The sequence below is a fragment of the Motacilla alba genome, chromosome 7 (genome assembly GCF_015832195.1).
Source record: "Motacilla alba alba isolate MOTALB_02 chromosome 7, Motacilla_alba_V1.0_pri, whole genome shotgun sequence".
NCBI classification, from domain to species: Eukaryota; Metazoa; Chordata; class Aves; order Passeriformes; family Motacillidae; genus Motacilla; species Motacilla alba.
Genome location: NC_052022.1, coordinates 5,835,747 through 5,852,551, shown reverse-complemented (window position 1 = coordinate 5,852,551; position 16,805 = coordinate 5,835,747). Strand labels below are relative to the sequence as shown.

Genomic DNA, 16,805 nt, shown 5'->3' with positions numbered 1-16,805 from the left:
TGCTCACTGCAGAAGGCCAAGGTGACTGGAGGTCAGAGCTGACAATTACTGTAGGACTGGAGCCCTCCTCACTGCCACAGCACTTCTGATGCATTGCACAGACTCCTGCAGCCTAAATGTGCTCCTGGGGCACCTCTGTGGAGAGCTGCTGCCCTGGAGAGCAGGGCTGCTCCTGCCTACGCCTCTGCCAAACCAATTCTCCTGATTTTGTCTTGCTTATTCTTAGGACAACTGTGGATTTCAAAAGAGGAGAAACAAACAAAAAAAAAAATTGCCCAGAGATTTGACTACTGAGGAAATCTCCTGGCTTTGTCCCTCTGCTAACTGCTCCAAACTGCGGACATTTTCAGAGATTACCAGTTTGCTGAATACCATTTTCTCCCCTGTGTTCAATCTCAAGTACCTTTTCTTTCCACAGCCCATAAAAGAAGGCTAATCCACAAACTGAAAGGCAAACCCTTTACTCTTCCTAAGTCTTGGTGCAGGGAATAATATTCAGCAAGAAGCAATAACTGCTGCCTGAGGCCTGATCCCTACAGGATGAGAACTCAGCGAGTGATAAGTTTCCAAATGACCTCTGTCAGCTCCTAAAGAGAAAAAGGAAAGACAACAGCAGCACCTGTAAGTGGGAAAGGCCAGCTCGAGCTCAGCGTGATGGGATCAAAGCGTAGCAGAGAGCAGAAAAGTGTCCTTGCATCCCCATCTAGTGGCTTTGGGTAAAATAAATATGTAATGCCTTGGTTGGGACCTGCTCTCCTGTGCTCCTGCAGTCTGCTCGATGGCAGATATGCACATTGCTAAACTCCATTTGCCAAAGCTGCTGGGTTTATCTGTTTCTGCAAATGCTCCTCGGGGTTTGAGAGATGACAGAGCGCCAATGGAAAAAAAGCTTTGACCCAGCTTTCAAAGAAGAGTGAATTTAGCTGAGGTTCCTCTTTTTAAGAGTGGGACAGACCAGAAAGGTTCATAGAAGAACAGCCAAAGCTGTGAGAGGTGAGCATCCCCCAGGGGGCTCATGCCCACTCTTCCACTGCTTCTCTCTGCTTCTCCGTGGAAATGTGGCTCGTCATCCTATGTGCATTCCAAGAGATATTCCCATTTTGTAACATATTTTTGCCTGGCAGAGTGGCTTTTCCTGGGATGCTTTGGCTGCTTGGAGCGTTCAGATCCCTTCAGTTCAGATGTGGTGTGATGGCTGGGCTCAGCCTTGCTTTACCAGCAGGTGAGTAAAAATAATTTCAATTCTGATCCTTCATTTCCTGTCCCCCTCAATTCATCCTCTTGAACCATAAAAACCTCACAGGGACCAGTGTCCAACCTTACTATTTGCACTGCTGACTTTGAGCTAGGGACAAAATCTCATTGCTGGCAATTCCTCATGTTTTGGTACAGCAGGATTTTCAAATACCCCTGTTTTGGAGTGCTGTTCCTGTTGGATGTGTTTAATCCTGCTCATGTTGGACTCCCAGCACATGCTACTGGCAGCAGCACAGGTCCAGCCAGAGAAATTTAAATTCCAAGTGTGTTTTCCTGGTGGGTTTTTGAGGGGTAAAAGGCACATTTTATCATATCTGTCTTTGCTCTCAGAGACATCTTTTTTGAATACTGGGTGGGTTGTAGAGCAAAGCTGGTCTTCACCTTGAGTCAAAGAGCCTTTTTTGCAGGCAGCCACACTGGACTTTCCCTCTGCCCTAACCTTGGCTCTGTAATTACAACTACATGAGGTAGGACCTCCAGTCAAATGGGCTGGAAAGGGTAATTTTAAAAGGTCTGGAAGAGCTGTACCAGGATCCAGGCTTTAATAAAGAGGCAGGAAAGGCTGTGTTAAAAAAAAAAAAAAAAAAAAAAAAAAAAAAAAAAAAAAGAAGAAGAAAAAAGAAAAAAAATTAGTTTCAAGACATAGATACTTCAGTTTATTTGGGAGGTTGAACAGAAACATGTCTGGAGCCCAGCAGCAATAAGGGCTGCTGCCCCCAGGGAGGGATGGGTTCTGCTTCTGCAGTGCCTTTTTTTTTTCAGTATTTATCAGAAATTATGTTCTTTTTCCCAAAGGAAAATATCCTGTATACACATATTTAAAAATACTGTTGCTCAAGCTCCAAAATCTGCTGCTGCCCAGGATTAAAGGATTAAAGAAAACCAACATTTCTTCCCTTAATGAGAAATCTTGTTGTTAACTATCAGGAAAATGGGTGCTACAGAATTGCTGGTTATCCTTCTCTCTACCAGAATTTGCTTGATGGAGAATAACATATTTGCATGAAATATTTCACCTAGGAGAGTACAGAAACTACAGTACTTGAGAGGATTAGTCTAGAAAACTGAAAATATCTAACTGATGAAAACATTTTCATTAAAACAGGAAACTGCTACAGAAGAGCTTTGCTCACAAGAAAATCAGAGTTACAGGAAAATCAAAGTTACATTACCTGAGCTTTAATCGATTGTTCTAGGTGGATTTGGAACAGTCTCATAAAACAAAGTAGTAAACATGGAATCATACACTGGTTTGGGTTGGAAGGGACCTTAAAAACCATTTAGCCCTACACCTTCTGCCATCAAAACTCTAAAAATGCAAGGACCTTCCTGACAATCATCAGCCTAGAAGCTGATTGCTATTTAGAAGGTAAATTCGTGGAAATTTGATGTCAATACCCAGGCTTTCGTGCCTGGAGATGCAGGTCCAAGCTTGTCGTGGTGGGCTGATAGAGATGGAATATGAGAGGGGCCACGGGCAGCACCAGCCTCAGCCAGGCTTGCCCCAGGGAGGGTGGATGACCTATTTCTGCAGGATCAGCCCCAAACCGACCTCCAGAGCCGCAGAGCGTGGGAGGAAACACAGTGGCTTTGTTTTCCTCTCCTCACAGCCCAGCTCTGCCTTCAGCCAGCCTCTCTCTCACTGACCAAAAATCAGCTTTTTCAGTTCGCAGGGAAAACAGAGCTCAGAGCGGATTTAGTCACGAGCTGGCCGGAGCGGCCGCAAGCACGGCTGGCAGAGGGCACATCCTCCAGAGGCACCGCTGCCAGCGGGCAGTGCCCACAATGTCCCCTTGTTGCTGCCAGAACAAAGGCTGCTCTCGGAGGCTAATGCCGGCTCAGGGCGGCTCCGGGGCCCGGGGGGGCTCAGGGACACGGGCAGGGGGAGCAGCACCCCGTGGATGTACAAGGAGGCTCCCGAGGGCTGGCAGCTCCAGGCTGCTGGACGTGTCTCCGGGGAGGTATGGCTTCCTGGGGTGTCCACCCTGCCTTTGGCATGGGGGGCTGGGGGTGGTGTTGGGTGTCATAGTGACACTGGGACAAGGCAGAGGTGGCTGGGGACACGAGGCTGCCGCGGGGGCAGCGCTTGGGGCTCGGCTGGGATGCTCCAGGTGCAGCCACTGGTGCATGGTTGGTGTCTGGGATGGCGTCACTGGTGGGACTGCTGAGAAACTGAATTAACTGATGTAAGATGGAAGTGGTCACACCAGGAGCCAAAGGCGCACTTTAGACCTAGCAAAGAGGTTCTGGTCTTTCCTCGCCTGCAATATTTTGGATATTTTGTTGAGGAGTAGCAATGCAGTTATTTCTGGCTTAATGTGCTGCTGTGGACTTCCCTTGAGGTGGATAACTGAAATCCATCTGGAAGCCAAATCTAATGCAAGCCAAGGCAGGTCACTTCATGGTGAAGCATCTACACCTGAGGTCCCTGGTCTAGGGGATCTGTGTGGGGCAGGAAGTTTTCTGGGGATCTCAGCAAGGTGGGAGGTTTTGTCTGCTCAGTCTGTTCTACCTGCTGTCTTCAGGGAACAGGAGTGATGAGGATCCTAATGCTGCTCTTCCCATCAGTGAACCTCACTTGGAAATAGAAAGTCTTTTAATCCTTTATTTTTTTATTTGATTATTAGATTTCAGGCAATACAAGCAGCAGTTCTGGGGGTGAAGGTAGGGGATAAATCCAGAGGCAAGTGCAGGGAGCAGCCAGGATTTTCTGTTTTTCGAACAATGACCACTGCACCTTTGTGGGGAACTCCAGCCACCTCTGCCCTGGATAGCTATCCCAAAAATGCTTCCTTGCTTTCTGATCCCTGCGGCTTAGCAAGCAGAGTGTGAGCAGGCTGGGCTCGCTGCCCCTGTCCTGGCTGCCTGTCCCCCCGTCCCTTTCCTGGGGCAGGACAGGGGATGCCAGGCTGCCGGGGGCTGCAGTGCTCGCTAGAGGTTCTGCCACTGGGCCCCATTTCCCCCTGAGTCACGGGCGGAAAAATCGCTTGCTCAGATCTCCGGGCAGCCAAGGAGCTCCTCTGATCCCTGGGGAAGGCATGGATCTCCCAGCGCATCCCCCATCCACCAGGCAGCAGCGCGCAAGGATGCAGGAAAGCGCTCCCTCCTGCTCAGGGCGGCGAGCAGGAAGGAGAGACCAGGCTCACAGCACACTAAACAGCGGACAGAAACTCCCCCGCTGCGCCCGTGCCTCAGTGCCACTCAGCCAGTGCCACTCAGGCTCCGAAGGTTCGCAGTCCCAGGGTGTCCCTTGTGCTCTCCCCCGCGCCCTGAGGACACGCTGCTCTGCCCGCCCCGGCTCCCCGCTCCTTCCCCGGGGCTCGGGTTTCCCCATGTCCCTGCCCCGGTGACGCTGCTGTCCCCACAGGTCCGGCAGAGCCGAGCCGAGCCGTGCGGGGCCAGCTGGACACGCTGACCTGGCCTGGCTGACCCCAGCCCCCGCCCCGCTGCCGGGCCCCGGAATCGCAGCGCGTTGGGAGCCGCACGGGACCCACGAGGACCATCAGCCCAGCCCTGAGTCCCCGCACAGCATCCACCCCAGCATGGAGCCGGCCCCGGAGCTGAAGAGGTATTGGCAGGGAGCGGGATGGTGCTTCCCACCTGCTGCCTCTGTGTCACAGATGGGCGTGCGGGAGGTGGGAGGAGCAGCAGATGTTCCCCTGTCCTGGGAAGGATGGGGGCTAAGGGGGAGATCGTTAGCCCTCCACAGCCTAAGTTTAGGAATAATGAAGTTTATGAGTTATGAAGGTATTCTTGCAATTTGTCTTCCCTGCAGCTGCTGTCCACAATGCACCCAGCTCTGTTCATGGAGGGAAGAGGTTTAACCTTGCAAGCTGGGAGCTGTGGCAGCACCAGCTGCCCATGGGCATCCTGCTGCCTGGCAGTCCCTGCCTCGGTCCTGCTGTTGGGTGTTAGAGTCCTAGGGTGGGCAGGACAAGTCCAAAATGTTATTCGCAAATTTTAGGATCTGGTCTGGATTTTAACCAGATTTTAGAGGAAGTCCATTTGTTCCTGTTTCACCTTCCCAGCAACAAGTGTTAATCAGTCTCAGAATCTAACCCCTGCCAGGAGAAATGGCAAAAGTGTCAGTGGAAGAGATCTTGGCATCTTCTGTGCTGGTGAATGCTTGTGCTGAAGTCTGCTCAGGTCTCCTGGCAGGTCTCCTGGCATGGCTGGAAACATTTGACCTGTCAGAAATGGAATTCATGTCCAAAGCTGTTCCTCCCTGCACAGGAAAAGCCACGCTACTCTTCGGCATTTGAGTGGGAGATTTATTCTGAAAAGCACCTTGCTGGGCTCACCCAGCTGAGGGGACAAAATAACCCTCTGAGGGTTTTGATGGGCAGAGATGGAAGAGGTTGGAGGGTTGAGTGGAAATTGGAGTGACTGGCCTGCAGCCAAGCTGGAGATGATGGAGGTGAGCTGAGTTCTGGCCTCTTCCTGATGAGCTTCTGAGAAGTTTTTCCCAGGGAGAGGTGAGGTCAAGGTGGTGGAAGAGAGACACACCCCATGGACAAGAGTTACATGACTTTGGCACTGAACTCAGATGAAATCAGCTGCTCTTGCAGGACTCTGGAAGTGCCCCAGTGTCTCTGAGATTACTGGGATATCTCAGTATTTTCTTGTCTCCATTGACCAAAGCAGTGCAGTATTTGCATGTGGCCACTTCCCTGCCACATGGTCCCTACACATTTGTATCTCAAAGCCCCACTACAAACTCCCTTCTTTACTTTTCCACCTCTTGCCTTGTTTTTTTCTTCACTTGGGATTTTTTTCCTTGGCAGAGGAGACTATTGGGCTGGGATCTGCTATCTCAGATTGCCTGCCCTGAGGCATTTTCTATCAGCAAAGCCTTGGTGTGTCTAAACATATTATACAGGATATCACCCCTAAGACTTGCTGTGCATCTCGATACTGAAATGTGGTTACCCAGGAGGTGACTCTTCCCTTGGCACAGGCAGCCTCATCCCAAGCCTGTCTTTGCAGAAGTGAGGTCCTTGCTCCAATTTAAACGCATCCCTTCCTTCTGCCAGTGGCACCTCACCCCTGTTTTATGTACGAGCACATTGTCAAAGGAAAATGAAGAAAGGAAAATGTCAGTCTGATGCCTTCAGCTGCAATGACTGGTTAATGGCTCTGCAGGGGTATGAAAACCTCCACAGCACATCTCAGACAAACACGGGAGGAGTGGCCCGTTGTGGATGCCCCATCCCTGGAAGAGTCCAAGGCCAGCTTGGACAGGGCTTGGAGCAACCTGGGATAGTGGAAGGTGCTCCTGTCCATGGCAGGTGATTGGAATGAGATGAGTTTTGAGGTCCCTTCCAACCCAAACTCTTTTATTGACTCTAGGATTCAAGGATTCTATGGCTATGATCAGTTACAAAGAAGTTTTGGCTTTCTCTAGTAAAAAAAGAACAAAATAAATTATGGATTATCAGTAGAGGAAAGTTTGTCCTGGAGCATCTTCCCTTTGTTCTGCACTTTCAGTGCAGCTTCAAAAAAGCATACAGGTTCTTCAAATAACTGAAGTGCTATACTTTCCTTACAGGAACAGTTTCCCCAGCATGAACTTTGAAGCAGAGATTCTGACAACACCACACGATAATTCAGGTATTTGGGAGAAAAAAAAAAGAAAAAAGAAACTAAAGTAAAATGCCCACTCAGGTTGCTATCACAAACATGTTTTAATTCTTTTGGAGTTAGAGATTGTAAAACATGAGATTGTTAAAAAAGGAAAAAGACAAAGAAGCAGGATGGTAAACTGACTGTAATTCAGGTGATTTCAGGTTTATGTTAGGGTAGAGTTCGAAGTGTTGAGGATAGATATTAATGTCTTTACCTCCAATAGGGCTGGACTAGGAACACAGCTGCCAAAGACATGTGGTTTTGGGAACAGGGGCATTGAATTTGAGATTGCAGTGTCCTGGATGAGACATACACAGTTCTCTTATTAGTGGTGACTTAAAGCATGTGATAAAAATGCAAATCTTTGGAAGGCAAAAATGAGGATGAAGATATTCTGCCGAGTCCTGTCCTTCATCCTCATTTCCTTTAAGAGGAATAGCTGACTTTTTCCCCATTGAATGATGCCTTTTCAGCATTGATCTGAGACAGACCCAGCATGGCAGGGCATCTTTTCTTAGTCCTGCCATTGCTCCTCAGCCCTGAGCAGCTGGCCACAGCCTGTGCCCTGGCAACTGCCCTGTCTTTAGGATGGGACAGCAGGAAAGGGAGACTTTGCAATAATTCCTTGGAACCCCTTGAGTATCCCTGGGTTTTGGCTCAGAGAGAGAGATCTTGGTTTCAGTCACCCACATTTGAACAGGAGCCCATTCAGTGAAATGTTTTGCCATCAGTTGCCCTCCTGGCCATGAGCTGCAGGTCCCAGCAGGGAATTCCCCTCCCTGGCAGCCCATTTCAGTCCCACACTGTCCAGTCACAAGTGAGATGCACAGGGTGGACTATTTTTGCTTCAGCTGCAGGCGGCAGTGTTTGTGTTGCATCACCCCTCCTGCGAGGTGTGCCAAGAGCTGCCCCCCTCAGTCACTCTGTCAAGCATGGGCACCAGTGATGGCCACAGGTCTGGACCCATCTTGTGATTCCCTTCACCTTTTCTTTAGTCTTCCAGAAAACCTCTCCAGTTCCATCCCTTGCAAACAGAACTCCCCACATCTGGCTAAACATTTTGGAGACATTTTCCTCAGGCTGTGCTGTAATGATGAGTCACTTAGCAAACAAGCTGATGTCAAAGGGTGCCCAAGAATAATTTTTGAACTCTGGGAGTGAACAGATTGGAAAGCGCCTCCTCTGGATCATTTTCCCAAACCCCTGGCTCCTGTTGGGTTAGGTTGGGTTTCTCCCATGAGGTAAGTGCTTCGACCCTTCACATGCCTCAAAGCCTCTAACATGCAATCCATGTTTGTTCCCCAAGATCTCTACATGATCCCTTCTATGAGAAGCCTCACAGCTGAGGAGTATGTGGAGGCCTTTAAGGCATTCTTGGAGCACTCAACAGAGCACCAGTGCATGGATGAATTCAACAAGGAACAAATGCCTACCATTGTGGCTGGGTAAGGAGCACTTCCCCCGAGGTGGGAAGGCATCTGTTATCCTGGGAGTCAGCAAAAACTTTTTTGGGGGCAGGAATGAACTTCAAATGCTTTTCAGTTTTAAGTCCCCTACCCCTGTTTTTTAGGGTATTCTGTTTAATGACTCCAGAGTACGTGCTGTTTCAATTAATACACTGTGCTGCCTCTCAGCTTATGTTAAGGAAAAGCTCAAGACCTCATTCTCATGTCCATCTCTTTCCATTAGCTGATTTTCTGAGGATTAAAGTTAGGCTTTTTTAGTTGTTTGGGTTTTTTTTTCCTGAAAGAAAGCTCTCTTGTGCTCTCTCCCTGCTTTTGGGACTTCATCACATCCCTCCTAACAGAAACACATCTCTAATTCTCTCCTAGTGGCTAATTCATGGTTTTGCCAATCCCCTAAGACCTCCTTATTTCTATCCTAAGTCGATTTGCATTGCTTAAGTACCAAATGATAATCAGTTTTGTAAAGTATTGATGTAATATCTTAAGGCTGGATAACTGCAGACAACTTCAGAACAGCCTAGATCCAAAGCACAAGAAAGTCCTTTCAAATCTGGGTAATTTTTGGATGTTATAGGAACTGTAGTTTTCTCCATTGAGAAAAAAAAAATGTTAGGCAGGCAAATTTTTATTCTACAGATCATATATATATATATAAAACAATAAGATAATAATAGTTAAAGATTACATTAAGAAATTTTAATTGTGAATTTAAATCATGGACAAAATTGTGGCTTTCTATGATGCTGATCTTGGGTTTGTCAAAGGGTCTTGACCCTCATTAGGGCTAAGGCCCCTGGACTTGCTCACACCCTTCAGGACCTGAAGGGTGCTCATCCCACTCCTGTGGAATCATTACTTTGGTGCCTCCTGAGACTGTGCTTGAGAAACTCAATCCCTCAGCTGTTATTAAATATTCTGCTGGGAAGCATGTGACTGGGGTCTTTCAATAAGCAGTTTTTCTAAGGTAAAAAATTATTGAGGATTCAGACCCTCCTCCCAATTTCAATCCAAGATTCATGTTGATAAGAGGTGATTTCCAGTCTCCTCGATAGCCTCACGGTTTTGCTTTTTCTGGGTATTCATATCCAATATTCCCTCCTGAGGCTGCTGAGGTTTTCCCCAGCTCACCTTGTCCCCGCTTCCCCAGCAGTGCCATCCCAGTCAGGGACAGCCCCTTTGCCCTGGGCTTCCCAGCCACAGCCTGAAGAAATCTCCTTGGCAAAGGGTGAGAAACTCTGCACCATGGTGCCTACTGTACTTTGAAATATGAGCTGACTGAGCCATGCTGGTTATCACCACGCTCAAAACGGGTGACCAAATTTCTGTCCCAATTCATGTGCATAACATGAGAATTTCCAGGCTATAAGAATGAAAACACGAAGTGGTGTGACACAGTGTGCTTAAGTGATTTTATTTATATGTGTATATGTGTATTTATCCTTTCAGTCTGGGCGCTGGAAAATCGACCCTCAGCGTTCTGGGAGTTGGGAGTGGCACAGGTGAGGAGTGTGGGGATGGGGCACGGGGGGACCTGTGGGCAGCAGGAGGAGAGGCTGGAAAATCGGGCACTGAGGGTTACTCAGACATTAATGGCAGCATTGCCCACTGAAGCACAGAAGGGCAGGAGGAAGAGTGGAGTTGGGATAAGAGCAGTGCCCCTTCCCTTCCTTCCCTCTCCATCTCCCTTCTGAAACACTGCTGCTCAGATCTTTCTGGGCAGAGAGAAATGATGTGATTTTAGCTTAGTTTCTGCTTCTTGGTGACTCTCACCTGACTTCATTTGCCTCAAAGCAAGGGCTCCTCCTTCTGGAAAGGTACAAGAGCATCTTCAAACCTTGTTGGAGAGAATAAGAGACATTGGAGAGGTTCTTTCCACCCAAAATCATGCCCTAGACTATCCCCCCTGAAGGGATGTCTCCTTTTGCTTTTAGGGATCCCAGAGGCCAAGGCTGGGCAGTGCCCTGCTCTCAGTAGTGCAAAACCACCTGGCCACACCCATTAGCTGATGCAGAGCTGCATCAGCTTTTTCAAGACATGTTTCTTTGTTACTGCTGTGTTTTTACCCAGTGATAAGTAGGGTTTAACTGCAAATGACATTTTTCCCCAGAGAGGAACCTATCCTTTTGGAAAAATAGCTTTAAAGTTGTTCCAAATGCATTTATGTTTAAAAAAAGCCAAAACAACAAAACAAAAAAGTGGTGAAACAGCCAACTTTGCTCCTAGGGAAACTGGGAGAAAATAAAGAGTAGAGGAAAGAAGCAGTGGTTTGATTTGTCAGAGTTTACTTCTGCTTTGAAAACTATTTTCAGCTGAATTTTAAGTGCTAATACTTTCAAATGAAAGCATTTTTCTCACTTTTTTTTTGGTTTTGTTTTCCTGAGTAAGAGAAAATTAGCATCTGATTGTTTTCCCCAACTGGGAATATGTTGGAGCATATGAGAAACCAAGCAGGAAGAAATGATTCAGTTCTCAATTACCCTCTATTTTCATTAAGTAATATAAAGCAGAAATTCTGACTCCACAAAAGCACAAGAGGGAAATGAACTTTTAGCATCATCCTTAATTTTCCTTATGTCCTCTTCAGAAGAGGTTTTAATGGAAAAATACACCCTCTAAAATTTCCTGTGCTTCATGGGTGAGCGCCCCTCACAGATGCCAAGACAGGGGTCCAGACCTGCACCCACGTCTGCAAGAGCTGGGGCTGGGCAGGGAGTGAGCTGGGATAGCACCAAGTAAAAGGTTATATCTGATCCCTGACCTTTTCAGAGGTGGACTCTGGTTTCACAGAGCCCCCAGAATTAGTTTAGTTGATGAAAATATTAATGGGGATTAGTGGCCGACTCCACATCCTGAAAGCCTCTGTTGTGGTCCAAATCACGTTTTTTCACTCACCCCATGTTTCCTCATGGCTGGTTGAACTCTCAGCTGGAACTTTCCAGTTGCAGAGAGGTTCCAGCCATGTCCCAGCTTTGCTGTGGTCAGTGCTGGAGGGCTGCTGCTGGCAGGGAAAGCTGCAGCAGAGAAATTCTTGCCCTAGAGTGCTGTTATTTTACTGCTTGTTTTTACAGACACCCTGGTTGAAGATGTTATTACCTGCTCTTGCAAATACTGCATTAAGAAATTTTACAGAGGTGGAGTGAAAAAAACTCCAAACTTATGCAGGTTTTAAGACATCCACCTGCTGTTGGTGTACCCATTTGCCTCCATCAGTGGCTCCAGGGCATGGGGCAGCGATGCTCTGCTTCTGGTCCTGCCCCAAGCCTGCAGGCAGCTCTAAGGGCTGCTGCTCCCCAAACCAGGCACTTGCACACTGGCATCCAGGACTGTCACTAGTGATTCAGCTGCTTGCTATTGGGATCTGCCTTCCTGTCAGCAGTATTGATCCCTGTACCTTCAATAGATGCAGCCCCAGTCTCGTCCCTTGATCCTTTGGCCAGCCCTGCCCTGCTGCCACTGCGTTCCTCACGGGCCTGGGGTATTTTTTCTCTCACTTCAAAAGACTCCTCCTTCCTCGGATGTTCCAGTAGTGCCGGCATGGCTGATATTTCCTTCCCTGAATTCTATGTACTGCAGCACCTGCCAAGGATGACAGCTCTTCCCGTGGCTGGTAAATCAGCTGAAAGAGCAGGGAGGATGCAGGATCTTGTATCAAGACCTCTCTGTGTGACATTTCCAAGGCCAGGGCTATTTTTAGGCCCCACCATCAGCTACAGACAGGATTCTTGCAGAGGTCTCATCAAGGTGGTCACTGCTGTTTATTTACATAGTTTGAAGTGATCCAGGGGGGCTCACACTTGGCATTTCTGGGAAATAAGAAGCACGACCTGTATCACCTCAAAGGAGGCTGGAAATTTCCTAGAACAGGAGGACAGACTGCTGCTTGCTCCTCCAGAGCTTACACAGCAGCACAGGAGTACCAATAGCTAAATCTGCAGGGCACTTCCACACAAATGTGTGAGTCTCTACCTGTATTTCCAAGATAACCATCAGTTAATTGATGCCCTGGTGTGAGGCCATGTGGACAATCCCCAAAGAGAGAGGATCCAGGATTCTGCATGTCAGTGGGTCTTTTGTGATGCAGTTCCCCAGGTCTTGGGGCTGTGCCACAGCAGCCCCTGTGTCCCCGTGGCAGCCCCAAAGCCATGGGCCACCCCATGCAGCTGTGTCAGCTGCCTCCTTGCACCCATTCAAACTTTGTGGGGTTGTTGAAAACTGTTTTATGGTTATTTTTGTTAACAGTGAGCTGTGATTCTTTTGGCCTGTCTGTCCCACGACCCGAGGTATTGCCATTAGCAGGTTTCTGTGCTGCTGCTTGTCTCTGCCTTGTTCTCAGGCTCCTCTGTACCTCCCTGTCAGCTTGAGCAGTACAGTGCCATGGTAGAGGAGTATCACCAGGCTCTGCCACCACATGAGCCACAAAGCAGAACATTCCTCACTTCTGCTGGGGGATTTCCTGGCAGAAGTGGTGCAGCTGGTGCACTGGCATCCTCCCATTGCATTTACCTGCTTTCTAAAGTAGTGAATTTGTGTTTATTGAATAGGTGAGCAGGATTTGAAAATGATCAGGATACTGCAGGCTGTGCACCCAGGGGTCTTCATTGACAATGAGATTGTGGAGCCCAACCCACAGCACGTGGCAGCTTACAAAGGTAAGGCTACACCTGCTGCTGGGTTATAGCAAGGACCATACATTTGAATGATGAGTTTTTCTGCTATTTTATGAAATTCAGGATTTTCTTCTACTTTTTGAAACAGAGCTGGTGAGTCAAGCTCCAGACCTGCAGAATGTTTCTTTTATTTGGCACCAGCTCACTTCCTTGGAGTATGAACAGCAGGTGAAGGAGAGAGGCACACATAAAAAATTTGACTTCATCCATATGATCCAGGTAATGGCCATTGCTTTAACACAGGGCTATTGGATTTAACTACCCCCCTTCAGTTCTGCTCTATGCCTGAATTTATGACCTGAGCTGAGCATTGCTCTCCCACAGCAATTCTGCAGAAGCTCTACAAACACCAAAGCTGGCAATGCTCAGTGCTGTGAGGTGTCCCTAAATGGGCATGTGGAATCAGGAAAGGCTGGGAAGCATCTGGAACAGAATTTAAAACATCTCTAAAAGAAAGGGTTTAAGCCTTTGGAGGGTCATTGCACTGTGGAGGAGGAATAATGGCTGTGTGTCACTGTCTCTTCTAGATGCTGTACCGTGTGGAGGATATTCCCAGTACTATCAAGTTTTTCCACAGCTGCCTCGACCATCATGGTAAACTCCTGATCATAATTTTATCAGGTAAGGGAGACCTTGTATTTTTTTGCTCCATTGCTGGAGTTTTGAAGAGCTTTGAAGATTCAGACCCACAAATATTTATCTGGTAATGTCAGTGGTGCTTATTCTATAGTAAATAACTAAAAAAAATGCTGGATTTCATATGGAGAATTCAATCTTGGGCTTAGCCTTGGGCCCTAGTGTCTGATGGGGCCATTTAGGCACAACCTTTGTGGTCTTGCTTCCCTTCTTATGGAATTGATGTAGTAGAGAGAAGTGTGGCTGTCCATGAATGAGGGTCCATGCTCCCTCACAGTGAAATCAGCACTGGAAAAACACAACCTGAGCTCTGGGTGGACTCATCCTTAGGGCTCTTTGTACAGCAATGACCCAGAGCCCAGAAGGACAGCACATGCTGCTGAGAGCTGCAGGCTTTATGGCAGGACAGGAGAAAAGAGGCACAACATGATGGCACTTCTTAAAAGAATTAAGTGTTTCATCCCTTGTGCCATTCATGAATGCCCAGCTCACGGTGTGGTGGAAAAAGCACAAATTCCCATGTTCCCCATAAAAACTGCCTCTCGCATTGCCTGTAGGCTGTTTCCCTTGCTGTCTTTTTGAGGTATGTATTGTTCAATGAGCACTTACAATTGAGGTTTGATGTGTGCAAACATCTGCACTGCTTTGGCCAAGGCACAGTTACGAGGTAGCACATGATGTTCAGGCTCAGCACTTTGGTACCTCTGTGTGTACCCTTCCTTCTGGGCAAATTCAGTGTTGGAGACATCTCCTAGGAGTTTCCTTCAAACAGGACAGTTGTGGAGGGAGGCCTGAGGGAAACCAGGGTTTTATGAGGCGCAGACATTTATGAATAGTCTCGAATAAGGGGAAAGCTCTCTTCCTGCCCCTGTCAAGGGCTGGGATGGCAGCGAGGGAACCTTCGCAGCTCGTTTCATGGTTGATTAGCTGGTGTTTGGCTGCCTTGGCGTCTCCAAAATAACCTTCCCCGGTGCCCCTGCAGACAGCAGCGGCTGGGCCAGCCTGTGGAAGAAGCACAGGGACTGCCTGCCCGCCACCGACAGCGGCCACTACATCACCTGCAGCGGCATCACGGAGGTGCTGCAGAGGCTGGGGGTGCAGCACCGCGTCTACGAGCTGCCGTCGGGCTGGGACATCACCGAGTGCTTCACCGAGGGGGACGCGGTGGGCGGCCGCATGATGGATTTCCTGACGGGCACAAAGAACTTCCTGGGCACGGCCCCGGCGGCGCTGCGGCGGCGGCTGCAGCAGGCCCTGCGCCAGCCCGAGTGCAGCAGCACCAGGGGCGGCAGGGTCATCTTCAGCAACAACCTCAGCATGATCGTCGTGGAGTCCTAGGGCCCGCAGCCCGCCTGGACTTGTTTTTAACTCCGTGCGTCCTGCCTGTGCTTTCACTGGGATTGCCTCTTCTCCGTGCAGCCAGCACGTTTGCGCACCCACGGCTTCGGCAGCTGGAGGGTGGCAGCCCTGTGCTGGCCAGGCGCAGGCCTGCTGCTCCCGTGTGTGCCAGGGATGCCTTCTGCCCCATCCGGGTCGCCAGGAACTGCTGCCTTGTGAAGGCTGGCCTAGAACAGAGACTAGGCCGAGCTAAAGAATAAAGTAGGGATTTATTAAAAGGCCTCAATGGATCCACCTTGGGCGGCACAAGAGCCCAGCCATGGGTACCTCCAAGATGAACCAAAATGGTCACAAAATGTACAACCAGTCACGGGGTCTCTCACTTTTATCAGTTCTGCTCCATTTGCGTATTGGAGTTAATTGTCCACTTACAGCTTCAGGTTATGCAGTCCCATCCTTCTTGTTTTCCTCTCTTCAGTCCATGCTGTTTATGCTCTTGGGCCTGAGACCTGCATCATTTGTCCTTGGTCCCCAGCTAGAGAAGGAATTGCTTTGTTTTCCTACTCTGTGAAGAGAGCTCACCGGCCCCTAATATGAAGCTCAAAAGTTCACACTAAAGCAGTACAGAATCTGAAAAATAGAAAAGCTAAAACTTGAGGCATCACCAGGACAAAACCAGCGAGATGTCCCTGCTGCTTTGCACCCAGGTAATGGCACTGCACCCAGGCCTGAGCTGCAAGTTGCTCTGCACTAGGCTATTTCACATGGTTTTACTAGCATAGACATTTACTGCCCCAAGTCTCTCAGCATCTCACAATATAGACATGTCTTAAAAATTTATCAGCCTTTTTGTTTGGAGAATATTTTGGAACCCAGGATGATACTTGCCCTGTGCTCTTTCAGGCAGACATTAATTTTGTTACTTTCTTACTACTGTTTGTCTCCATATAAAATAAAAGCAATCTTAAAACAAAAAAGTCACATCTGGTTCTGCACATGTGGGGTTATAGAAAATGAAGAGCAAAGAGGTCATTGAGTTAAAAAACAAAAAATATGCAAAGTACAATTTTATGGAAGGCATTAAGGGTTTTTTTTGTAAGTGAGAAAAATGAGCCTGAGGACGTGGAAGAGCTGAGAGAGCGCTGCAGCTTGTCCTTGTGCTGCAGCCCTGGGAGGCAGCTTGGCTGTCTTGGAGCAGCATCACTGCAGCAAACTACAGCAAACTACACCAACAGCACTAATATGTGATGTATGCAGCTAAAATGTTAATCTAAGTAAGTTATGACTGTTTCCCAAGGGCCCTGAGTTGTTCAAAGGGCTGAAGAATGTGCTGCCAGGAGATGCCACTCAGGATGCTTTGGTTCTGCATTTGGCACTGTGGTGCTGTGCAGACCTTGGACTGAGTGCATGGGGAAGCTGCCTGCAGTGTCAGCAGCCTCACTGCAAACAGCTCAGAGAGGGAAAACCCAGCTCAGGTGGGAAATACCTGCAGGCACAGAAGCCATCTATCTCTATGTCTGATTTTTCCCTGCTTAAGTTGGGTAGGACACACCTGTGTGCACCTGGGGAGGCTCAGGTGGATGTGTGGTGTGGGTCAAATGGCTTCTTCCAGCGCCACGAACACATGGGTCGTCACACTGGCTTGCAAGACTTTCCATGTCACTGTCACCCAGAGTCCTGCTGATCCTGCTAAAACTGTCCCCCCCCACCCAGCTGAATGCAGTTACTGCCAGCGGCAGCATCATCCTGAAAAGGTAAGGAGCCCACAAAGTCCTTGTGTCTCCACTCTGTCCTTTGGTTTTTTTGGGGTATATTT

At 48.4% G+C, this 16,805-nt stretch overlaps 1 protein-coding gene across 3 annotated transcripts; it reads left to right on the top strand.

Annotated features, from left to right (window-relative positions):
• Positions 1-799: 799 nt before the first annotated feature.
• On the top strand, positions 800-15,323 carry LOC119703510 (carnosine N-methyltransferase 2-like). Of its 3 annotated transcripts, XM_038143484.1 has the most exons (10): positions 800-993; positions 1,125-1,222; positions 4,625-4,825; positions 6,806-6,867; positions 8,189-8,327; positions 9,795-9,847; positions 12,890-12,997; positions 13,104-13,234; positions 13,543-13,636; positions 14,634-15,323. In XM_038143484.1, the coding sequence occupies exons 2-10, from the start codon at positions 1,182-1,184 to the stop codon at positions 14,987-14,989; spliced, it is 1,185 nt and encodes a 394-aa protein (XP_037999412.1). In that variant the 5' UTR covers positions 800-993; positions 1,125-1,181; the 3' UTR covers positions 14,990-15,323. The 3 variants fall into 3 exon arrangements, with proteins under 3 accessions (XP_037999412.1, XP_037999411.1, XP_037999413.1); XM_038143483.1 differs by lacking the exons at positions 800-993; positions 1,125-1,222 and adding an exon at positions 2,953-3,218; XM_038143485.1 differs by lacking the exons at positions 800-993; positions 1,125-1,222 and adding an exon at positions 4,233-4,485.
• Positions 15,324-16,805: the final 1,482 nt, after the last annotated feature.

Coding starts and splice junctions, on each gene's coding strand:
- LOC119703510 (XM_038143483.1), top strand. CDS start 3,043: ATGTCCCCTTGTTGCTGCCAGAACAAAGGCTGCTCTCGGAGGCTAATG. Junction 3,219..4,624: donor CTGGACGTGTCTCCGGGGAG/GTATGGCTTCCT, acceptor CTGTCCCCACAG/GTCCGGCAGAGCCGAGCCGA. Junction 13,235..13,542: donor ACTTCATCCATATGATCCAG/GTAATGGCCATT, acceptor TGTCTCTTCTAG/ATGCTGTACCGTGTGGAGGA.